This window comes from Megalopta genalis, chromosome 11 (genome assembly GCF_051020955.1).
Source record: "Megalopta genalis isolate 19385.01 chromosome 11, iyMegGena1_principal, whole genome shotgun sequence".
Classification (NCBI taxonomy): domain Eukaryota; kingdom Metazoa; phylum Arthropoda; class Insecta; order Hymenoptera; family Halictidae; genus Megalopta; species Megalopta genalis.
Genome location: NC_135023.1, coordinates 12,163,102 through 12,180,520, shown reverse-complemented (window position 1 = coordinate 12,180,520; position 17,419 = coordinate 12,163,102). Strand labels below are relative to the sequence as shown.

At 37.3% G+C, this 17,419-nt stretch overlaps 3 protein-coding genes across 9 annotated transcripts; all 3 read right to left on the bottom strand.

Moving 5' to 3' along the window:
* Positions 1–52: 52 nt before the first annotated feature.
* Positions 53–8,590, bottom strand: LOC117225945 (uncharacterized). 6 transcript variants are annotated; one of them, XM_076525440.1, is made up of 12 exons: positions 8,354–8,589; positions 8,187–8,245; positions 7,787–7,856; positions 6,277–6,553; positions 4,143–4,335; positions 3,593–3,819; positions 2,879–3,168; positions 2,032–2,802; positions 994–1,086; positions 790–891; positions 352–661; positions 53–241 (listed from the first exon to the last, which is right to left on the bottom strand). In XM_076525440.1, exons 1-12 carry the CDS (start codon positions 8,488–8,490, stop codon positions 167–169), a joined length of 2,604 nt encoding a protein of 867 aa, XP_076381555.1. In that variant the 5' UTR covers positions 8,491–8,589; the 3' UTR covers positions 53–166. The 6 variants fall into 6 exon arrangements, 5 of the variants coding, with proteins under 5 accessions (XP_076381555.1, XP_076381558.1, XP_076381556.1 ...); XM_076525443.1 differs by having other exon boundaries at positions 6,277–6,580; positions 8,354–8,548; XM_076525441.1 differs by having other exon boundaries at positions 8,392–8,546.
* A 1,100-nt stretch (positions 8,591–9,690) lies between these two features.
* Positions 9,691–13,446, bottom strand: LOC117225942 (diphthine methyltransferase). Its single transcript, XM_033479805.2, has 4 exons — positions 13,295–13,446; positions 11,022–11,631; positions 10,811–10,946; positions 9,691–10,735 (listed from the first exon to the last, which is right to left on the bottom strand). The coding sequence occupies exons 2-4, from the start codon at positions 11,614–11,616 to the stop codon at positions 10,372–10,374; spliced, it is 1,095 nt and encodes a 364-aa protein (XP_033335696.2). The 5' UTR covers positions 11,617–11,631; positions 13,295–13,446; the 3' UTR covers positions 9,691–10,371.
* Positions 13,447–13,928: 482 nt separating this feature from the next.
* On the bottom strand, positions 13,929–16,371 carry LOC117225941 (uncharacterized). 2 transcript variants are annotated; one of them, XM_033479803.2, is made up of 3 exons: positions 16,231–16,371; positions 15,853–16,041; positions 13,929–15,760 (listed from the first exon to the last, which is right to left on the bottom strand). In XM_033479803.2, exon 3 carries the CDS (start codon positions 15,541–15,543, stop codon positions 14,278–14,280), a length of 1,266 nt encoding a protein of 421 aa, XP_033335694.2. In that variant the 5' UTR covers positions 15,544–15,760; positions 15,853–16,041; positions 16,231–16,371; the 3' UTR covers positions 13,929–14,277. The 2 variants fall into 2 exon arrangements, with proteins under 2 accessions (XP_033335694.2, XP_033335695.2); XM_033479804.2 differs by lacking the exon at positions 15,853–16,041.
* Positions 16,372–17,419: the final 1,048 nt, after the last annotated feature.

Below are 17,419 nucleotides of genomic sequence, written 5' to 3'. Positions count from 1 at the left end.
AATGTTCAGCCGTGATTCCTCGAGACAGAAGTCTCCAATTCTGGTTCATCTCATGCTCTCTCTCTCTCTCTCTCTTTCTCTCTTTCTCTGCACAATCGTACATTCTACAATAATAAAACAAAACAAAACGATAGTGTGCGAAACGGCGCGGTTTTTCTGATTATCGTTAAAAGATTTCGGACGCTGCGGGAGAAACCAAGCATCTCTCGGAATTCCATTCGATTTGTTTCATCAATAGTCCCTGAAAGAACATGTCCATTACAATCGGTACTATTGTCATTGCTGTCACAGTTTATGCATAAACTGTGTATAAAATATAATTATATGTAAATTCAAGTACGCGATAAATACATTTTTCAAAGTGGACAACTTCGACAGAATTTCTTGTCCGCACCAGACATTGGAATTCTCATTGTCCGATTGTCTGGCATTATCAGTCTCGTTAACGCGATCGTTCATCGAGCGAACCTTATCGTTTCGCTCTAATCTGTTGTCCTCGATAGTTATCCGTCCATTTTTATCGGTTCGTAGAGGTATGATGGAGTTCAAACTGTCCATCGAAAGGTCTGCGTCGTAGCTGTCCGGCTTCACTTTTTGCCTGTTTAGAGATCGTGTTTTCAATTTCGTGTTTATTAGTTTCCTTCTGTCCGGTGACGGTGACCTGTTCGAAATAGGATTTTTTAGTACTCGTCGTTAATTAACGAATATATTAGGTCGGCCCGTAAGTCGCGTCGTTTTGTCAGAGAAAATGATATCTCCTTATCGGATCAGTGAAAATCATTGAAGTACCTAGATCTTTCGTCGCTCGATTCAACTTGGCGTCTCCTCATCCGTAACCGTCGTTGATAATGGGGATCCTTCTCGCTCTGAGTTCGATATCGAGTTCCTGGTCTACGAAATTATTATATTATAATTATTATACTATTATAATTATTATAATTACTATAATTCTCCGCAATGGTTAAATCAGTCGACTAAAATCTAGATCATTACCTATTAGCATTCCACTGCGGCCTAGAGTTAATAGAAGTTCTAGGCTGAGATTTTGATCGAGAATGACTTTTAACAGGACCTTCGCTTGTGGACCTTTAAAATCATATGGAAACATACAATAACGTTCGAAAAACGCTGCTTGAAAGAACTGCTGGCATTCGCAGCAGACAATAAGATAGGACAATTGGTATTAATATGAGAAAATAACAATTCGTACACGAAATCGGGCTGCTTAGTTTTTCGGAGATGTTAAACTAACTAAGAGTTTTGTCTCATCGTAAACGCACGCTAGACGTTTATCATCATCAACATTCAAACTTCGCGGATTCGTAAAGCAGCCAAATGCATGAAGTATCAATTTTATTCTTTCAATGTGTTATTCGAAAAGCTACTCCAGAAAATGTTTTCTCAAAAACTCGATGGTTAATCTTTTGATTATTACAAAAATCATCCACTCCTTACTTTTAGCTGCTTTACAAAATTACAAAGTCTCAGTGGTTCAATAAAATACAAGCACGTGAAACTATGTACATAAGGACGAGTCATAAGTAATTTCCATTTTTAGAATAAATTACAACGATGTCGGCGCAATGATTCATAAGTATACTGCGAATCTTTCTGCAAAATGAAAATTGTCTGTACTTGTTGCAAGAAACAGATCTTTCTTTAATAACTTGAAAAAGTCAAAAACGATACATTGGTATCCTTTAATTATTTAAATTTTTGCCACTGTATTAATTCGTGCCTATTCATTTATCTGATAAATAATATTAATGTACTATAAGGAAACTTGTCTCTGACTCGACCTAATAGTTTATATCAATAAATGGTATCCGTGCTAATCTAACGAGGATCGTGCCCGAAAAAATGTGCACCCGAAACCGTTCGCTGTTCCCCCGACCAAAGGTGCACAGAAAAGTCGAAAAATTCGCAAAACGAAATGAAACAATAATTACCACTATTCGCAAGACAGAAGAATAATATCCTCTACGATTCCTCAAGTTTTGAAGCGATTCAATGCATCATATTACGACTCACTTTTCAATGTCCCTTTTACTAGCATTCGTCGCGTCCTTGCGGTCCTTCATTGTAACATTCTTCATAGTCATGTCCTGCAGATCCTCGCGAGAATCTTGAAGATCGTTCTCGACGTCGGTCTGCGTGCCAAAATCTCGACCGTTCGTCACTCTGTATTTGCTAGGGGTCAGCAGTCTATTCTCTACGATCGTTGACGGAATCCTGGAGGTTCCAATACCGTGCACGAAACTGTTCAAGCCCATGAGCAGATTGCTCGAGCTGTTCTCCAGTTTCCTGGGCGACGGTGTCAACACCAGATTCACCAATTGCAGATTGGCCTTGTTCAACAGTTCCGAGTCCTCTAGTCTACCGCTCAACACTATCGCCACTTCTTTGCTAATAGGAACTTGAACCGATTTGACGTCGTTCGTGCTCGAAGTTCTCTCCGAAACATTCCGCGGCTTCTGATCGTCGTTGCTCCCCGCTGTTTCCTTCTCGCTCGACGTGTCCCTGTCCTTCTTCGTATCTTGAGCATCGCTGCTAGGACTCGAATTCTGGCGAGTCCTTTCGCTTAGACAGTCTTGATCCAACTGGCTCGCGTTCGAACTATTCGAGTCGAAGTTTCTGGAAGAACTAATGGCAGTGTCTTCGTCTGTTTCTTCGCGTTTGCGACGATTCTTCTTTTGCTCCTTGGCCAGACGTTCTGCAGCCTCTAGCACCTCGCGCATCGCTTCCGCTTGTCTGAACTTCGCCGCTTCCTTCTCTTTCAATCTCCTCTGCTCTTCCTCGAATCTGATCCAGATGCAAATGATTAGTTAATGGATTTCATTTCATTTCGTAAATAAAATAAAAATACACCGCGAAATACCTTTTCTGCTCTTTTTCTCTTTCGAGCCTAATTCGCTCCTCTTCCAAGCGTTCTTCTCTCAGTCGCCTCTCTTTCTCTTCCTTCCTCTGTCGATCCTTCTCTTCCAGTTGCTTTTTAATCGCGTTCTGCAACTCCAAAGCCTTTTGTCTCTTCGCCTCCCTTTCCTGGAGGATGGCTGCGTCCACAGGGATGTTTTGGCCACGAAGATAGGTTTTGCTGGTCTCAGACCCGGTCGTGCCTACCGTCGAACTGTCCGAACTGCTTGCGCTTTCATGATTGATCACCAATACCTAGAAGAATATTAATTCAATTTAAAATCAGTATTAAATCATTACTAGACTGCGGATTTTCTGCATTTGTGATCAAATTGAAGAGTGTCCTTACATTCTCTCTAATTCATTGAAATTATTGGTACAAGAAAAACATTTTTATTTACGCCTTGTTTTTTTCAATTAAATCACATACATATAAACAAAAATGAACGGTTTTCATTTTCTCATTTTTATTTCAAAAGACCGTTCCTTTAATAGAATTGACCCCGTCTGGATTTTTTAAAAAATCCTTGGAGAACAATGTGTTCATATTTTTAACTAAATGATACGATTTATATTATCTCTGTTTACTAAAGCACGGCGGAAAGATCGCGTGTCGCTGATGCGGACTAATTGATCTACTAGAGCACAAACTCTAGGCGCAATAGTCGAATGCTCGTACCTGACTCGAGTGTCCTAATCTCGAAAGCCAAGAAGGCGGGGGTGGATCTCCTCGCGTGGTTTCCTGACCCCAGACACTGCCCCACCTTGGCCTGTTAAGTTCACCAATTCTGCCATCAGATAATCTCCTCGATGGTGGCAACGAACTCTCGGGTGTGGTGCAGTAAGGATTCTGCCAAGTTTTTTCGATCATCTCCCCACCTGGCCGCTTGCAGTCCGGTAACAATGCTAATGTCAAATGAAAAATCATATTTATCAGCATGTATAATAATTCGATGGCTGATCAATGAAAACTCGTAACAATGCTTAATAAAGAAACCCTTTCTTCACTCTGCGAATTACATATGCATGTACACTGTAACGAAGTGGTTTCATTTCAGCAATTATTACAGCGACTTCATATGCAATCAAAAATACCGATGGCTTAATTTCACCTTAAAATTCTGCGTTTGGAAGGGATTTCTACTGAAGTATTAAGAATGTCTATTATATCATCTCTCTTCTAAAATTGAGTGTATTTTTTTCGCTTCTGAAAGGTCAGAGTCTCTTACTTCCGGTGGTCGATACGGGCACGTCGACAGAGTCGCTGGCGTAACCGGAAGTCTCTCCCTCGCGGTCCTCGCTCTGCAAGCCGCAATGAGATTTTTCGGGATTCTCGTAACGATCGTAGGCCCGATGGTCGTGTTGTTGAAGCTTTCCTGACCGATAACGCAATCCCTCGCCGCCGAAGTCTCGTTGTTGATTCTAAGAAAATAACAGAGAAAAACCCTGATGTATTCTTGGAGCGTCGCGTGACCCAACAGCCATTTTGCGATTTTCATCAATCTTCAAAACCTGCTTCCTCTACCGTGGAGGTATGTCGTATATACACCGCGTATGATTGCTGTGCCAGTTCGAGACAGGGGCGACAAACCGTGACAGGGTTTGTATCGACTTTCAAGATTTAACATTCATGCATTCTAATTCTAGTATTTATAGAATCGCTTGTGACGTGACTGCTGCAAGATCGTGTTACGACACAAAAGTTCCGCGGAACATCTTCGAAATATTTCTAGGCTACATTTTATTATACAGCGAATTCTCCCTAAAATTCCCCCCCATATTCTCCCTCTAATATGACAATCTACATTGAGAAAAATAAAATACAGTCAATTCTCCTCGATTTTCCTTCAGCTTGAAAACCTTTATTATACAGCGAATTCTCCCTAAAATTCTCCCCCGTATTCTCCCTAATATGACGATCTACATTGAGAAAAATAAAATACAGTCAATTCTCCCCAATTTTCCTTCAGCTTGAAAACCTTTATTATACAGCGAATTCTCCCCCATATTCTCCCTAATATGACGATCTACATTGAGAAAAATAAAATACAGTAAATTCTCCACGATTTTCCTTCAGTTTGAAAACCAAATTAAAAAACGATTATTTGCACCTTGTTTTTATAATTGTTCGAATAATCGCATCTCCTCTTCCAATATTGCCCATTTTTGTTTACAAGCCGAAGGAAAATCGGGGAGAATCTACTGTATTTTATTTTTCTCAATGTAGATTGCCATGTTTTAAGAAATAGATAAAAATTTTTATTAATGGGCTGCTTCGTGACAAGTAACTATATAACTCGCGAAACAGATAATCTCTTTAGAGTTAAACAGATCTCGTGATCGATTCAAACATTGATATAGATTATAAGTTTCCACCTTTTCCCAGGAAAGTTGGTCATTGAAACTTTCGTATACTTGGATTATGTACGTATAACCCGTTAGACAAGGGGTGACTGAACTCTACGATAAGGATCGATTTGCCAGACTGCCTTACTTTTGCTTTCCCCCTTACGAATGAGAAGTTGTCACGTATAGCTTTCAGCGTAGTCCTTGTACGACAATTAAAAACTGTTCTCATTTGTTATTCCACCATGAAACGGAATAATTCAATAGTAAATTATACGCTGGTAAGTATATTTGTTGTAGATGGTAAGTTACCATTGGTAGCTGACCCGTTATGACAGTAATAGAGCGTTCATACGTCGTTATTATACAGTTACCATGCGCTAAAGAATAATTACGTGAAATCATGCTTCGTTAGATTCGTTTCTAAACACCGAAATATTTATAGGCATTCGAGCAACGGTAAAGTAAAACGATACGAGACTTCGTGATTTTTTAATCAACTGTAATAAAAATATATAGCGACATTTACTATCAATTCTTTATAAAATCGTACTTATACGAAAGTTTTATTATAGTATAAATAATAATATAAGAAGATAAATATAAAACTAAAAAACAGATATAAATAAGAATATAAAAGATTATTCTTTCAATTACAGATTTTTCAAAGCTATAACCGAAAAGTCTGATTTTCTTAGTTATAACAAGGTCCTCAAAGTTTGCAATTTCCATTTAATCCTTTGAGGAAGGGGATTCTTCGCAGTATCATGAATAATTTCCTCGGAGAACTGGACTCTGAATCAAATCCTTATGCAAACACATGAAGCAAATTACACGCTCGCAATTACTGGGATAAGACGCGTGCTCCTGTGATGTCGTCGATACGTCGACGTTCGTCCTGGACAAGTAAATCCCGGATACTCCGAGAAGGTTCGGGGGGAAATGGTAAATTGTGCCTACAGCTAACATTCTATTCCCCTAACAGAGTCTAGGATCGAGGGTTTCGTGCGGACAGACCTGAGAGAGATATTGTTGCTGGTCCTTGCTGTAAATCGGCGGTAGGCTCGGGCTTCTGTGCCTGATTTGCGACGCATCCGGTTCCTCGTTGAGATTTATCAAGCTACCACCATTGCAGTCGAGACACTTTAGGCTCGTGATACCGTTTCCGGAGCTCTCGATCGCGAGACTCTTCAGGCTGGCGGTGCTTCCGTAATGGCCGCTGGCACGGAAAGGTTTCGAGGACGATTGCCTGTCCTTCGTTTCCGCCAAGGACATTCTTGCGCCGGCCGGATAGCTGTTGCGTTACGCGTTTTATTATGAACTGTACAGAGGGGTCGAGGGTCGCTTGATTTATCTAACGGATCGATACGTCTCGCGTACAGCTTTTAAATACGCTAATTAAACGCTTCTGGTCGCGGCCGGATCGCACGCGAACACGGCATCGCTAACAGCTATTCGCGAACATCGGTTCCTCAAACTCGAAGAATTCTTCTAGACACTCGATCGTTCGTTAATTAAAAACGCGCCGGCTACTGGACATTTTCATTGCGCAAAGTGAACATTAGTTTCGTACAAATTCTGTGCGATTTTCAAGTTACGCATCTATATTAGATCTTGATCTTTTATCTAAAAGCATAACATTTCAAGTTCAAAGATGTATCGTGTAAATGATTTTGTATGATTTATTGTCTTTTGTTATTTTCTAAATTATTTTATTAGTTGTTGTTTCTATTATAATACATATATGTGCGTATGTTTGATCGAGGACGTTCGTCAGAAACCGTAACAAATACGAAGTTTGCATTGCAAACGCAAGGTAACAGACGGTAATAAATAAAATGTTAACACGCAAGGCTGTGGTTCCGGTGAATTTGGATGTAAAGAATTTATGGAGTTACACGAGCAATTGATCATACGTCTGAGTAATGCACTTGCCCAACGCGTCTGACTATGACGCACTGTTTCTACTTATTGCAACCGACTACGTATGTAGCTGCGCTATTCTGAGATTTGTAATAATTCAATTCAAAATCATATTTACCGATCTTGTTTATGCGAATCAATGTACAATTGACGCATGTTATTATTATTTTCATCGATTAAAAGGGATTTAAATTTCGGTTGTAAAAAGTCGCCGTGACGTGTAGTCGTTTGAACGATCGCAAATGATACGGATTAAATTGCAGCTATTCACTTTTGACATGAATGCATGAAATTCGTAGAGTCTACCGATGATTTACTATTTCGAACTATACTATTAAATTAACGTGCCCCGGAATGTTGTGCGTGGACTGCGGATCTTCATGCGAAACGAACGAATTGTCTGATTTAATTGTAAGAAATGTAAGTCACGGAAAACTGTCTTCCCACTTTTAACAGTTGCGACAAGTTGAAAACACAAATGTAACAATATTTTTAAGCTCTCTTAATGTCCCCGCAGTTTCGCAGTTTTGACCTATACAATTTTGTCAAAAATGCATAAAATCCGCAGCCCACTCGTGTTCTATCATTCCTAATGAATACTCACCGAACGTTGGTGCGGATATTGCCGTTACTTTTCAAAAATCCCCAACTCCCGCTGAGTCGCGCCATTTCTTCTACAGTATTCGCATAAATTATTAACGGTGCCATGCACAATGTCAGTCGTTCTAATTCTAATAAATCCTTCACATACATCGAACCGATACAAGCACGACAGGCACGTCGTATTAACTCTCATCGATAAACCTATTCGGATATTCGTAGCGCACAACCTCTAACATCGGAATAGTTACAAATTCAACTGAAAATTATCCGCGTCTCGAATCGAAACCACGGATTCCATCTGATCGCGGTTTCTAACACGTTCCAAACGATTCAACAGATTGCCACGGCTACCATCTAAACACCGGCACTATACCGAACGATTCGGAAATACCGAAACTTACCTCTTTCTCTCGCCCATTGTATCCTCTTTTGTTCCACTAACGATGTACGTCCGATCATTCTTTGCGCGCGCCGCGATTGTGCACGAAAAGAAAAGGAAATATCACTGGGTCAATAACGACATGGTGGAACGAAAAGGATACGGCAGAAACGAAAATGAATAGCCTACATCATCCAGCCTCCGACGGCTCGTCTAGTTTTACCTACATGCTGTTTTCTAGCCCCGATCAGCGGCGAGCGTTCGATCTTCCGGAGCGTAACGACTTCCGGCGCGAACTTTCGGCTGGGTTCGAGACACCGGGACATCAGAGGACGATGCCTGGGTTCATCGTGGGTCGTGTCAATATTTGAGACTGCGGTAGGCCCGCCACACCGTACAAGGTTTGCCCGGTTACCTACACATACGTCCGTATCAAAGGAAAGGTACGCGCGGACGCGATTCGATCGCGAGTTACGTTTCTATGGGAACAATCGTGAATCAACCACGGAACTCTCTTGCACTGGCTGTCAGGGTCGATAATATTGACCAGACACGGACAAGATAAGGGATAATGACCTCCAGCCATCTGTTTGACGGTCAGAGATTGCATCTTCGACGATGGAATGCGAACGTGCGATTGCGATCACAGGTACAGGATCGTCAAACTGCGGATTTTACGATCCGAGCGTGCCACGAAATCCGGGGATTTCGAGTTACACGATTTTTACGCGCCCTAACACTGAACCCTAACGAACCCTGGAAGTGACTAACGCGTGTTGCATTAGAAGACTGTATTTATTTAGACTCCTCGGAATTTTTATTGTAACGAAAGAGCCTTTATATTAGTGCATACTTTATTTTACAATTTTTAACTAGTAAAATCGATGGATTTCGTACTCGATGATCTAATGATCTCGATAACTTTAAAACAAAAAATGTGGAACCGGTCATTTTAAGCAGTTCAGTCGGGTTAGCATTAACATGATCGCTTTCCCGATAATTTGTGTTTATATTGACTTATGAGTACTAATTTATATTAACTAAAGATTAATAATTGCAATAATTGGAATGCACGCTAATTTTTCGCTTTAAAATGTCATGGAAAATACATAGGATATGGATAATATTGTACAATGTTATGATATATATAAATAAATATATGAGATTGTTCGATATAGTTATCATAATTTATTTATGGATAGTTAATTATTTTTTGGAAGCTGATAATAAGAAATATAACAAATATAGCTAGTAATAACAATATATATAGCTGGTAATAACAAATATAACTCGTCAACAAAACTCAATAAACTCAACACCTAATGTATTATTTTGTCGCCCAAAAATGGGGCTTCAGAAACTCCATTATCATTCCCGTATCGCGCACATCGTTACCGATATTTAAGAAATTTAAACTTCTTAGCGAGGATCGAGTATTCTGTATACCTCATTCATATTACGGCACGTTTTATTATAATCACTCTGTATATTTGACGTTGATATTTTTTATAAAAAATTTAGATGAATAACCTGCAAGCGCTCAATGGCTTTATTGCAAAATAAATTGTTACAAACATTAAAGAATTAAAAATAATCAAAATTATCGATCGTCATCGATTACCGCGATTAATGTTCATCGATATCACAGGTGTCTCGTTTACCGCGCTATTGTTCAGTCAGTTGCAGCGCGATCTCGTTGGGGGGAACAATCTGGTTCAAGGGGTTTTCTTGCAGAAGTGATATGACAAACGGTGGACCTACAGAATGACCACCGCTGACCTTTGGTTCAGTCTTATGGTCAACCATGATCATCCTAGATGTCACTTCTGGTGGTCTTTCCCCAAATGTATGTTTCCCTTTCATCTCTAACTTTTTTTTTTCATATTTTAGATATTTAGAATCACGATGTTGACTTCAACTAATGCTACCTTCTCCTAAATTTAAACAAATTTCCTTTTCTTTTCTAAATTTTAATTGAAATTTAATACATTTTTGCCTAAAACCAAATTTCAGTTTCTTCTCAATTTTAATCTAAATTTATTCGACTTTCCCTTCATTTAACAAAATTTGATCCTCTTCAATTTTAACACAAATTTACCTTTTCGAAATAGAAATTAATATTTTTGTTAGTAATTTTAAATCAGACCTGATGCTTGGGTTGTGTGTACTTCTGTACTTCCTGCAGCTTTCCTATTATTTACACTCGTTTAATTTTCTTTCAAGCATACCGCGGATAGTTTCAAGAGATGGTCATAAAAGGAGCAGGTACTAACTAAATAGACGCCCTCTGCTTTTTTCTTAAGTATTTGCTCCCCGATCTCTACACTGTTCAAAAGGGACCAATCACAACCATATGCCAAGCTATCGTGCTCATTGTATTCGCCAATGACGAGCGGTGATTCCGGCTTTTCACAGTTGACTATTCGAAACCCGCCATACATGCACGCGGCAAGCAAGTATTTCCGCGCGAAAGGATCCCATTTCAAACGCCATACTCCGCCGCCGAGGTCGATCTTCGAAATGGGGCTGTTCAGATTTCTTGTGTCCCATAATCTCAACGATTCATCGTAACTGAAAAATATGTAAGTGTACGATTAAAATATCTACTCTGTATTGTTCAATTATTTTTCGATTTCGATACGTCACCTTCCAGATGCTAATAAAAATTCTCTCATGGCATTACTGTGCAAACTTGTTACGCCGGCATCATGAGCTTTATTTATCGCGACAGGACACCTTTCTATTCTAATATCGAATTTTTTAAATTTGCAGTCGTCACCACCTTAAATATAATAATAATTATTATTATTACAAAATGTTTAAATATTTTTATCGAAAATCGTTCGTTCGTTCATACCGCTATATATCACGTTTGTGTCCCAGTAATCGAAAGCTGTAATCCAAGCTTCGAATTTATGCGCATACCAGGAATTAATATAGATCAGTTCATCTTCATTTATGTCGAATAACGTTATAGAACCTTTCGAATCGCTGACTACTATGCTTAAATTCGATTCGTTATCGTGCGTCCATCTTCCGCTGCACCAGTCTAAAGATAAAGCGAGGATTTCTTTATCACCTGCAACTTTTTTTCCTGTTAATAATTCCAAATATTCGCTCTCTTTGTTATTTTTCATTTGATATATTTGCAAGTATCCTAGAGAATTTACAACTCCAAGTAAAATTCTATTCTGGCATACGTGTGCCCATTTCATGTCTAAGACAGCAGTTACGTCTAAATCTTGTAATAACGTTAGACGTCCGTTGTGATCAACTTTGAACATATATATTCGTCCTATACGTGTTGATTTTTCTACATCTACCACTGGTTCTTCATTTTGTATTAGTTGGTATGTTCCGCATACAAACACATTTTTATGAAAATTTGATGGGCACCACTCGATAGAGTCTGCAGAAAATTCTGTATCAAAGCTATCCAAAGTATGGAACATATTCGATGACTTGATCTGAAACATACAATCATTTACATTATAACTATGTACTTCTGGGTGAAGATTTAATTTGCTAAATTATATAAAATGTGGGAGCAGCAATCTTATGAAAAGCAACATGAGACTTACACTCAAATTTCTTTATTTGTTACATAAATATTACATTTGGTATAATTTTTATATAAATATGACATACAATTTTAAAATTCATACAAGTTGATATCGTGGACAAACACGTTTAAAATTGTTATTGTGCTAACTTTTTGTAAATGCTTGCTGAATTCACATTTGTAAATTGTATAGTCATATAGAAAAGGTACATCATGTTCAAAAGTATCTTATATCTTTGAAATTATACTATATTTTAAAGGGTAATACAATTTTACTAGTAAAGTTTTCCTTAAAAGTAATAAATTCTTATCATTCTGAGCAATAGATGATTTAGGTATCATAGGAACTTTGTTTCTTTCACTCTCACAGTATCAAAAAATTTGTAAAATCTGTTCTCATTTAAACACACGCTGTAATATACTCACATATGTATAAATTACTACAGATATACAATATACTGCTTAAAGTAATACCATGCTGGTTTTTAATGGTATAGCGTTTATCATTAAATATTTGCTGCTTCGATACTTTGTAAAATATTTGTACTGTCAAGTATTTAATCTATCTTTACAGTTGCATTTAAACCTTATGGAATGTATCATTGGATACATATTAAAATAAATAATTTCAATTACAACTTTATATCTACATATACTAGAGCTTACATAAAATCATTCATACTGCATAGTTTTAATAAATTATGCCACACATTGATTATCATAATCTTTGGCAGTATGGAAATTAATAAATACTTTTATGTAGTATAAAATGCTTAAATGGTTGTTGTACTAATCCATTTATAAAAATATAGAGATGATAATATCTCTTTTCACATTTCGTTATTATGTTTTTCTAAAATTTGAGGTAGACAAAATTGGTATCTTTGTTCTCCTATTGGTAAAATTCTAATGCATTTTTCTCTCAAATCTTTGTGCATTTCATCATTACTTATAATCCAATATGATTAATATATTTAATCAACTCGAGTTGTCAGATATATGTATCACTATAAAAAATTTTGTTTCATTGGCGTGCACTTCTTTCTGTTTCGACTAAACATTCTCTGACTAGAATACGGGCATGTACAATTCCGCGCTTAATTTTTTCTGCTGAAGTACGACTTCCAGCATATGTAGGTCGAACTTCGTGACCAAGTTCTTCTATGACATTAAGTAGCTGTATATATTTTGAATGGCCAGGTACTGTAGGAACTGTTTGCTGAAGTGCTCTTGGATTTGGTACACTTAGTACTGGCTCTGTGATTTTTGTTGGGACTTCTACACTTCCTCGTTCTTCTTCCATCTTCTACCTTTTTTTAAATAAATATCCTAACAAATAATTTACGAAGAAAGTCTAAATTAGAAAGAACCAAATACAACGATATAACTCATACAATTTGACTAACGTACCAATTTCGTTTGTACAAATAACAGTAAACTATATATTTGAAAAGGAACAGAACGTTTTAAAATATGAATTAATATATAATTTTTGTGAAACATTCGTTAAAAGAAATTATAACCTCAAATGAAAGGTTTAATTTTTTTGGATACATTGTAAAGCTTACCTTCAACGATATGTGTATTAGTATAATACCGGAACGTGTACTTGACCGAAAGAATAAATAAGTACAAAAAGAAGTGAAGTGTAATATGTTTTAAATTAATTTATAAAATTAACGCCACTTCTACCTCTACCATGGCACGCGTTAGTTTACTAACATGAATTCAAAACATGTACATAACCGAAACAAGAGGAACGAGGCGCGACCAACGCCAATGCGTAATTTTTACGCGCTATTTTCGAATTGATCGATGACTTCGGGTATGAAGTATGAAATCAATAGACGTTATTGTAGAAAATTGTTTTCTTTTTATTTAGATATACCTTGTAATCAGTTATATTCAATGATTATACTTTCCATAGGTACATTCTGTTTGATCAATTCTTCTTTATGTATACTGTAGGTAGGTAATACCTATAGTTTTAACAAAAGAATGAGATACGCTTTTCATAGAAAATATAAACGAAGACTCTGCTGTATACAAATTGTTCCTGTTCAATATCATTGTTCCTAGTTACTAAATTAGAACTTATAGCGAAGGAAACATTCCTCCAGGATTTGTGTGTATGCATAGAAACTGGTGGCTTTTAAGTCCTTTCTAATAGAAAATAAGAATACAAAACAAAAAAGAACAAAGTCTCTTTTTTCATTTATTTCATTTATATCCAATATTATGCACTATTAATTGATTAATTTTTTTAGGCATCCACAAAAGTGTACATCCTTTCTAAAAAGTCTGTTTAGTTATTATTGAAAGTGATAGTAAGTTTTAAATAACTATTTTCTCAGCCTCTTACACTTTCTTTTATTAAACTTACAATTGTTAAATTCGTATAAAATATGAAATATTAGGAATTAGACGTTTATGCACATTTTTGTGGATGCTAAGACACTCCCTTTAAAATATACTGCTGTACTCCATACAATGTACATAGCATTATCTAAAATAATCTGCTAAAAATCTAATCGCTATGTGTATTGGCAGATCATTGCCGTGCATTATGCTCTGTTTCCAATAGACATTCTCGTACAAGGATTCTTGCATGTTGAATACCCATCTTGAGGCGTTCAGCTGCGCTGCGACTTCCAGCATACGAAAGACGAATGTCTCTCCCAAGTTCCTCGATTATAACAAGTAACTGAGCATATTTACCCTGTCCGGGTACAGTAGGGAAATTTATTGTACTGGATGGGCTAGCCTGTGCTACTTGAACGGTTTGAACATTTTGCAGATTTCTTGGATTTGGCACAGTGATCACAGGTTCAGGAATTCGAGGAATTTCTGGTACTTTCGGTGGAGGAGGATCGTTTAATTTTGTTATCGTTATCTCATTTAATTTAGCCAACTCTGTTAGCTTCGCCATCTCAGCCATTTTAGAATACTCTGGCATCTTTGTGATGTCATTTTGTATATTTGCCATTTTAATCATTTCATTCATTTTTGTTTTTTCGTTCATCTTGGCAATTTCTTTTGCCATCTCATTGATTTGTGCAATTTCATTCAACTTAGTTATGTCGTTATTATACTTAGCCATTTCTGTCATTTTCACCATTTCGTTTAGTTTAGCTATTTCGTTCATTCTCTGAACTTCGTTTATTTTTGCCATTTGAGACATCTTCATCATTTCATTCATTTTCGCGATTTCATTAATCTTTGTGATGTCATTGTATTTAGCCATTTCTGAGAGCTTCACCATTTCGTTCATCTTAGCGATTTCAGACATTTTTGCAATTTCTTGCATCTTCATGTATTCTGTTGTCTTGGCATATTCCGCCATCTTTTCCATTTCATATCTTTTTGCCATATCCTGAGACATTTTATTTAATTCAGTCATTTTGCTAAACTCAGCAAGTTGAGCCATTTGAACTATATGTTCTGGTACTTTCCCCCTTTCCATCATCTGTTTGAGCTCTGCAGAAATTTTGTTCATATTCATCTCCGACATTTGTGCTATAGTCGCTGCATCAGGCATTTTGGAAAGTTCAGCAATTTTAGATATTTCTCTTGCTAAATTTTCATCCAAACAACGCTTCTTTTTAGCACGATGCCTAGCCATACGTTGAGCCTCCTGCATTCTTCTTATTGCTGCTTGCTCCTCTGTTTCTTTTGCTCTAGCGTTCTTCATTCTTTCAGCAGCAGTATACAATCTAATAGCACGTTCCTCTATTGTCTCTGACCTTAGCTTTTCTCGTCTATATTCACGCATTTCCCTTATCTTCTTAAGGTAAGATTTCTTTTTAACCTTAGGCATAACATATAATTATGCATGGCATAGATGCAATCATCTATGTAGACTGTCATTTTTGTAAGATTTAAATATCAAACTATCCACAAAATATATTTTATGCATACGTTTTGGTATGCAGTTGAGTTTCTCTTGTTCTTATTCTTTGATATTGACTAAATGTTCATACGTATACTTTTATGTACTTGATGATGTTTACATTATTTTCTCTGCATCACATTATCTGTAACATAGGAAAGAAATATTATAATGTAAATATTCTTTAATTACTCCTTCGTAAGCTTCTTTAAATTGTATGTATATTCGCGTACATACTCAAAAATCTAATGATTGGTTATAAATTCTATGAAGTCTAACGGCTCCTTAATTGTCATCAAACAGAAACGCTGATCGAACAAGATTACTGACAACAATAACCGAAAAATTACTTTATTTTTAAGGGAATAGCAGAACATCAACTGAACGATCGTCTCAGAAATATTCCGTTAATCACTTTCATCGTCACTGTAAGTTAAAAAATAGTAAATAATAATTAAATTTTCAATGTCGAAAAAGACGCGGGCAACGAGGTCGAAAAAAAAATTGTATGGCACGTGCGCAAAAATCAAGCAACGAACACTGTTTTCGAAATGCATGTACATGTGTAGGTGCGTGCGCGCTCGCGCTAATGTGTGTGCATGTAGATGCGGCTACCTGTGTCACGTTCCTTTGTGTGTGCGTGTCTCCCAAAATTCGAAAGAAGAGCGTCGTCAAGTAGGACGTCGGGCGCATGCGCGCCAATCTAAGAACGCCGTCTTCTCTGGAACGTTCACCAATCACAACAATGGCGGACGCAATTCGGTCAGTTCACTGAAACGGACGATTAACCCGCCGCGAAGCTAAACCGCGCCGTAGGCCGAATTCATTTTACATTCGCATCTTCCTTGAGGTGACACGGGCCTGTTGATGCCGTTCCTATCAAAATCAGTCCAGTTTTTCTCAAGATATACTGCAGACAAACGCACAAAAGCAATATCGGCCGACATGTAAGATTTTCGTTCGGAGCCACTTTAAGGGGCCAAGCGGGGTCGCCGATAGGCTGCGTGTGACGTGGTTGCGTTTATTGACCATAACCCCTTCCTACTCCCGTCTGCAACTTCACGACGGACAGGTGTACGACCCAAGAGACCGCAAAACAATTGACCGAGCCGACCACGTCTTAAAATACACGACGACATTGTCAAACAGTCGTGAACACTCTCGGAATGTTCAGCCGCCTTATCCTCTTCTTCGCTGATGGTGATCCTAGACTTTCTTTCTTACCATAATACGATGTTTCCCTGGAAATATTCGCTGCATGGTAAATTTTCTTAACGGGTTAGGATACTGGAAAAATCAACAAAATTTCAAGAATTTCTGTTCTCCTCGAATGCTAGTTCAAAATTCGAACTTTTAATACAAGATTATATAAATAATCTGAAATACAGTACTAGAAGCGTATACATACACCTGAAAATACATATTGTCTTCAAAATATACAGGATTTCTCCAGTTCTCTTAATCTTAATCTTATTATTTCGAGAATTGAGTGTGTATTTAATTTTGTTTATAATTTCAGTTATAAAATCTGCCTACTCTATTTGGTTTTTAATAGTATCCTAATCCCATAATGTTTTAAACAAAGTATTGTTTCTTAAAGGAATGGAAAATTATTGATGGATTGTCTATCTATCGTTCTTCCAGACGAAAAGACGAAACTTATTCATGAACTCGCTAAGGGGATTCGCTTTTTTGAAGGATTATCGAGTTACGAAAATACTTTGGCGCAATCAAATTCAGAATAATTTATAATTTATTATATTTATTATTACTTTACATGATGCTTTGCCTCCAAGTTGCAACA

Excerpts from the sequence above, each read along its gene's own strand:
- LOC117225941 (XM_033479803.2), bottom strand. The coding sequence starts at position 15,543 with ATGCCTAAGGTTAAAAAGAAATCTTACCTTAAGAAGATAAGGGAAATG.
- LOC117225945 (XM_076525440.1), bottom strand. The coding sequence starts at position 8,490 with ATGTCCCGGTGTCTCGAACCCAGCCGAAAGTTCGCGCCGGAAGTCGTT. Across the intron at positions 8,246-8,353 it reads GCCGTCGGAGGCTGGATGAT|AATGATCGGACGTACATCGT; the intron begins GTAGGCTATTCA and ends GCGCGCGCAAAG. Across the intron at positions 3,169-3,592 it reads GATTAGGACACTCGAGTCAG|GTATTGGTGATCAATCATGA; the intron begins GTACGAGCATTC and ends ATATTCTTCTAG.
- LOC117225942 (XM_033479805.2), bottom strand. The coding sequence starts at position 11,616 with ATGTTCCATACTTTGGATAGCTTTGATACAGAATTTTCTGCAGACTCT. Across the intron at positions 10,947-11,021 it reads CACAAACGTGATATATAGCG|GTGGTGACGACTGCAAATTT; the intron begins GTATGAACGAAC and ends ATTATATTTAAG. Across the intron at positions 10,736-10,810 it reads TTTTTATTAGCATCTGGAAG|TTACGATGAATCGTTGAGAT; the intron begins GTGACGTATCGA and ends CATATTTTTCAG.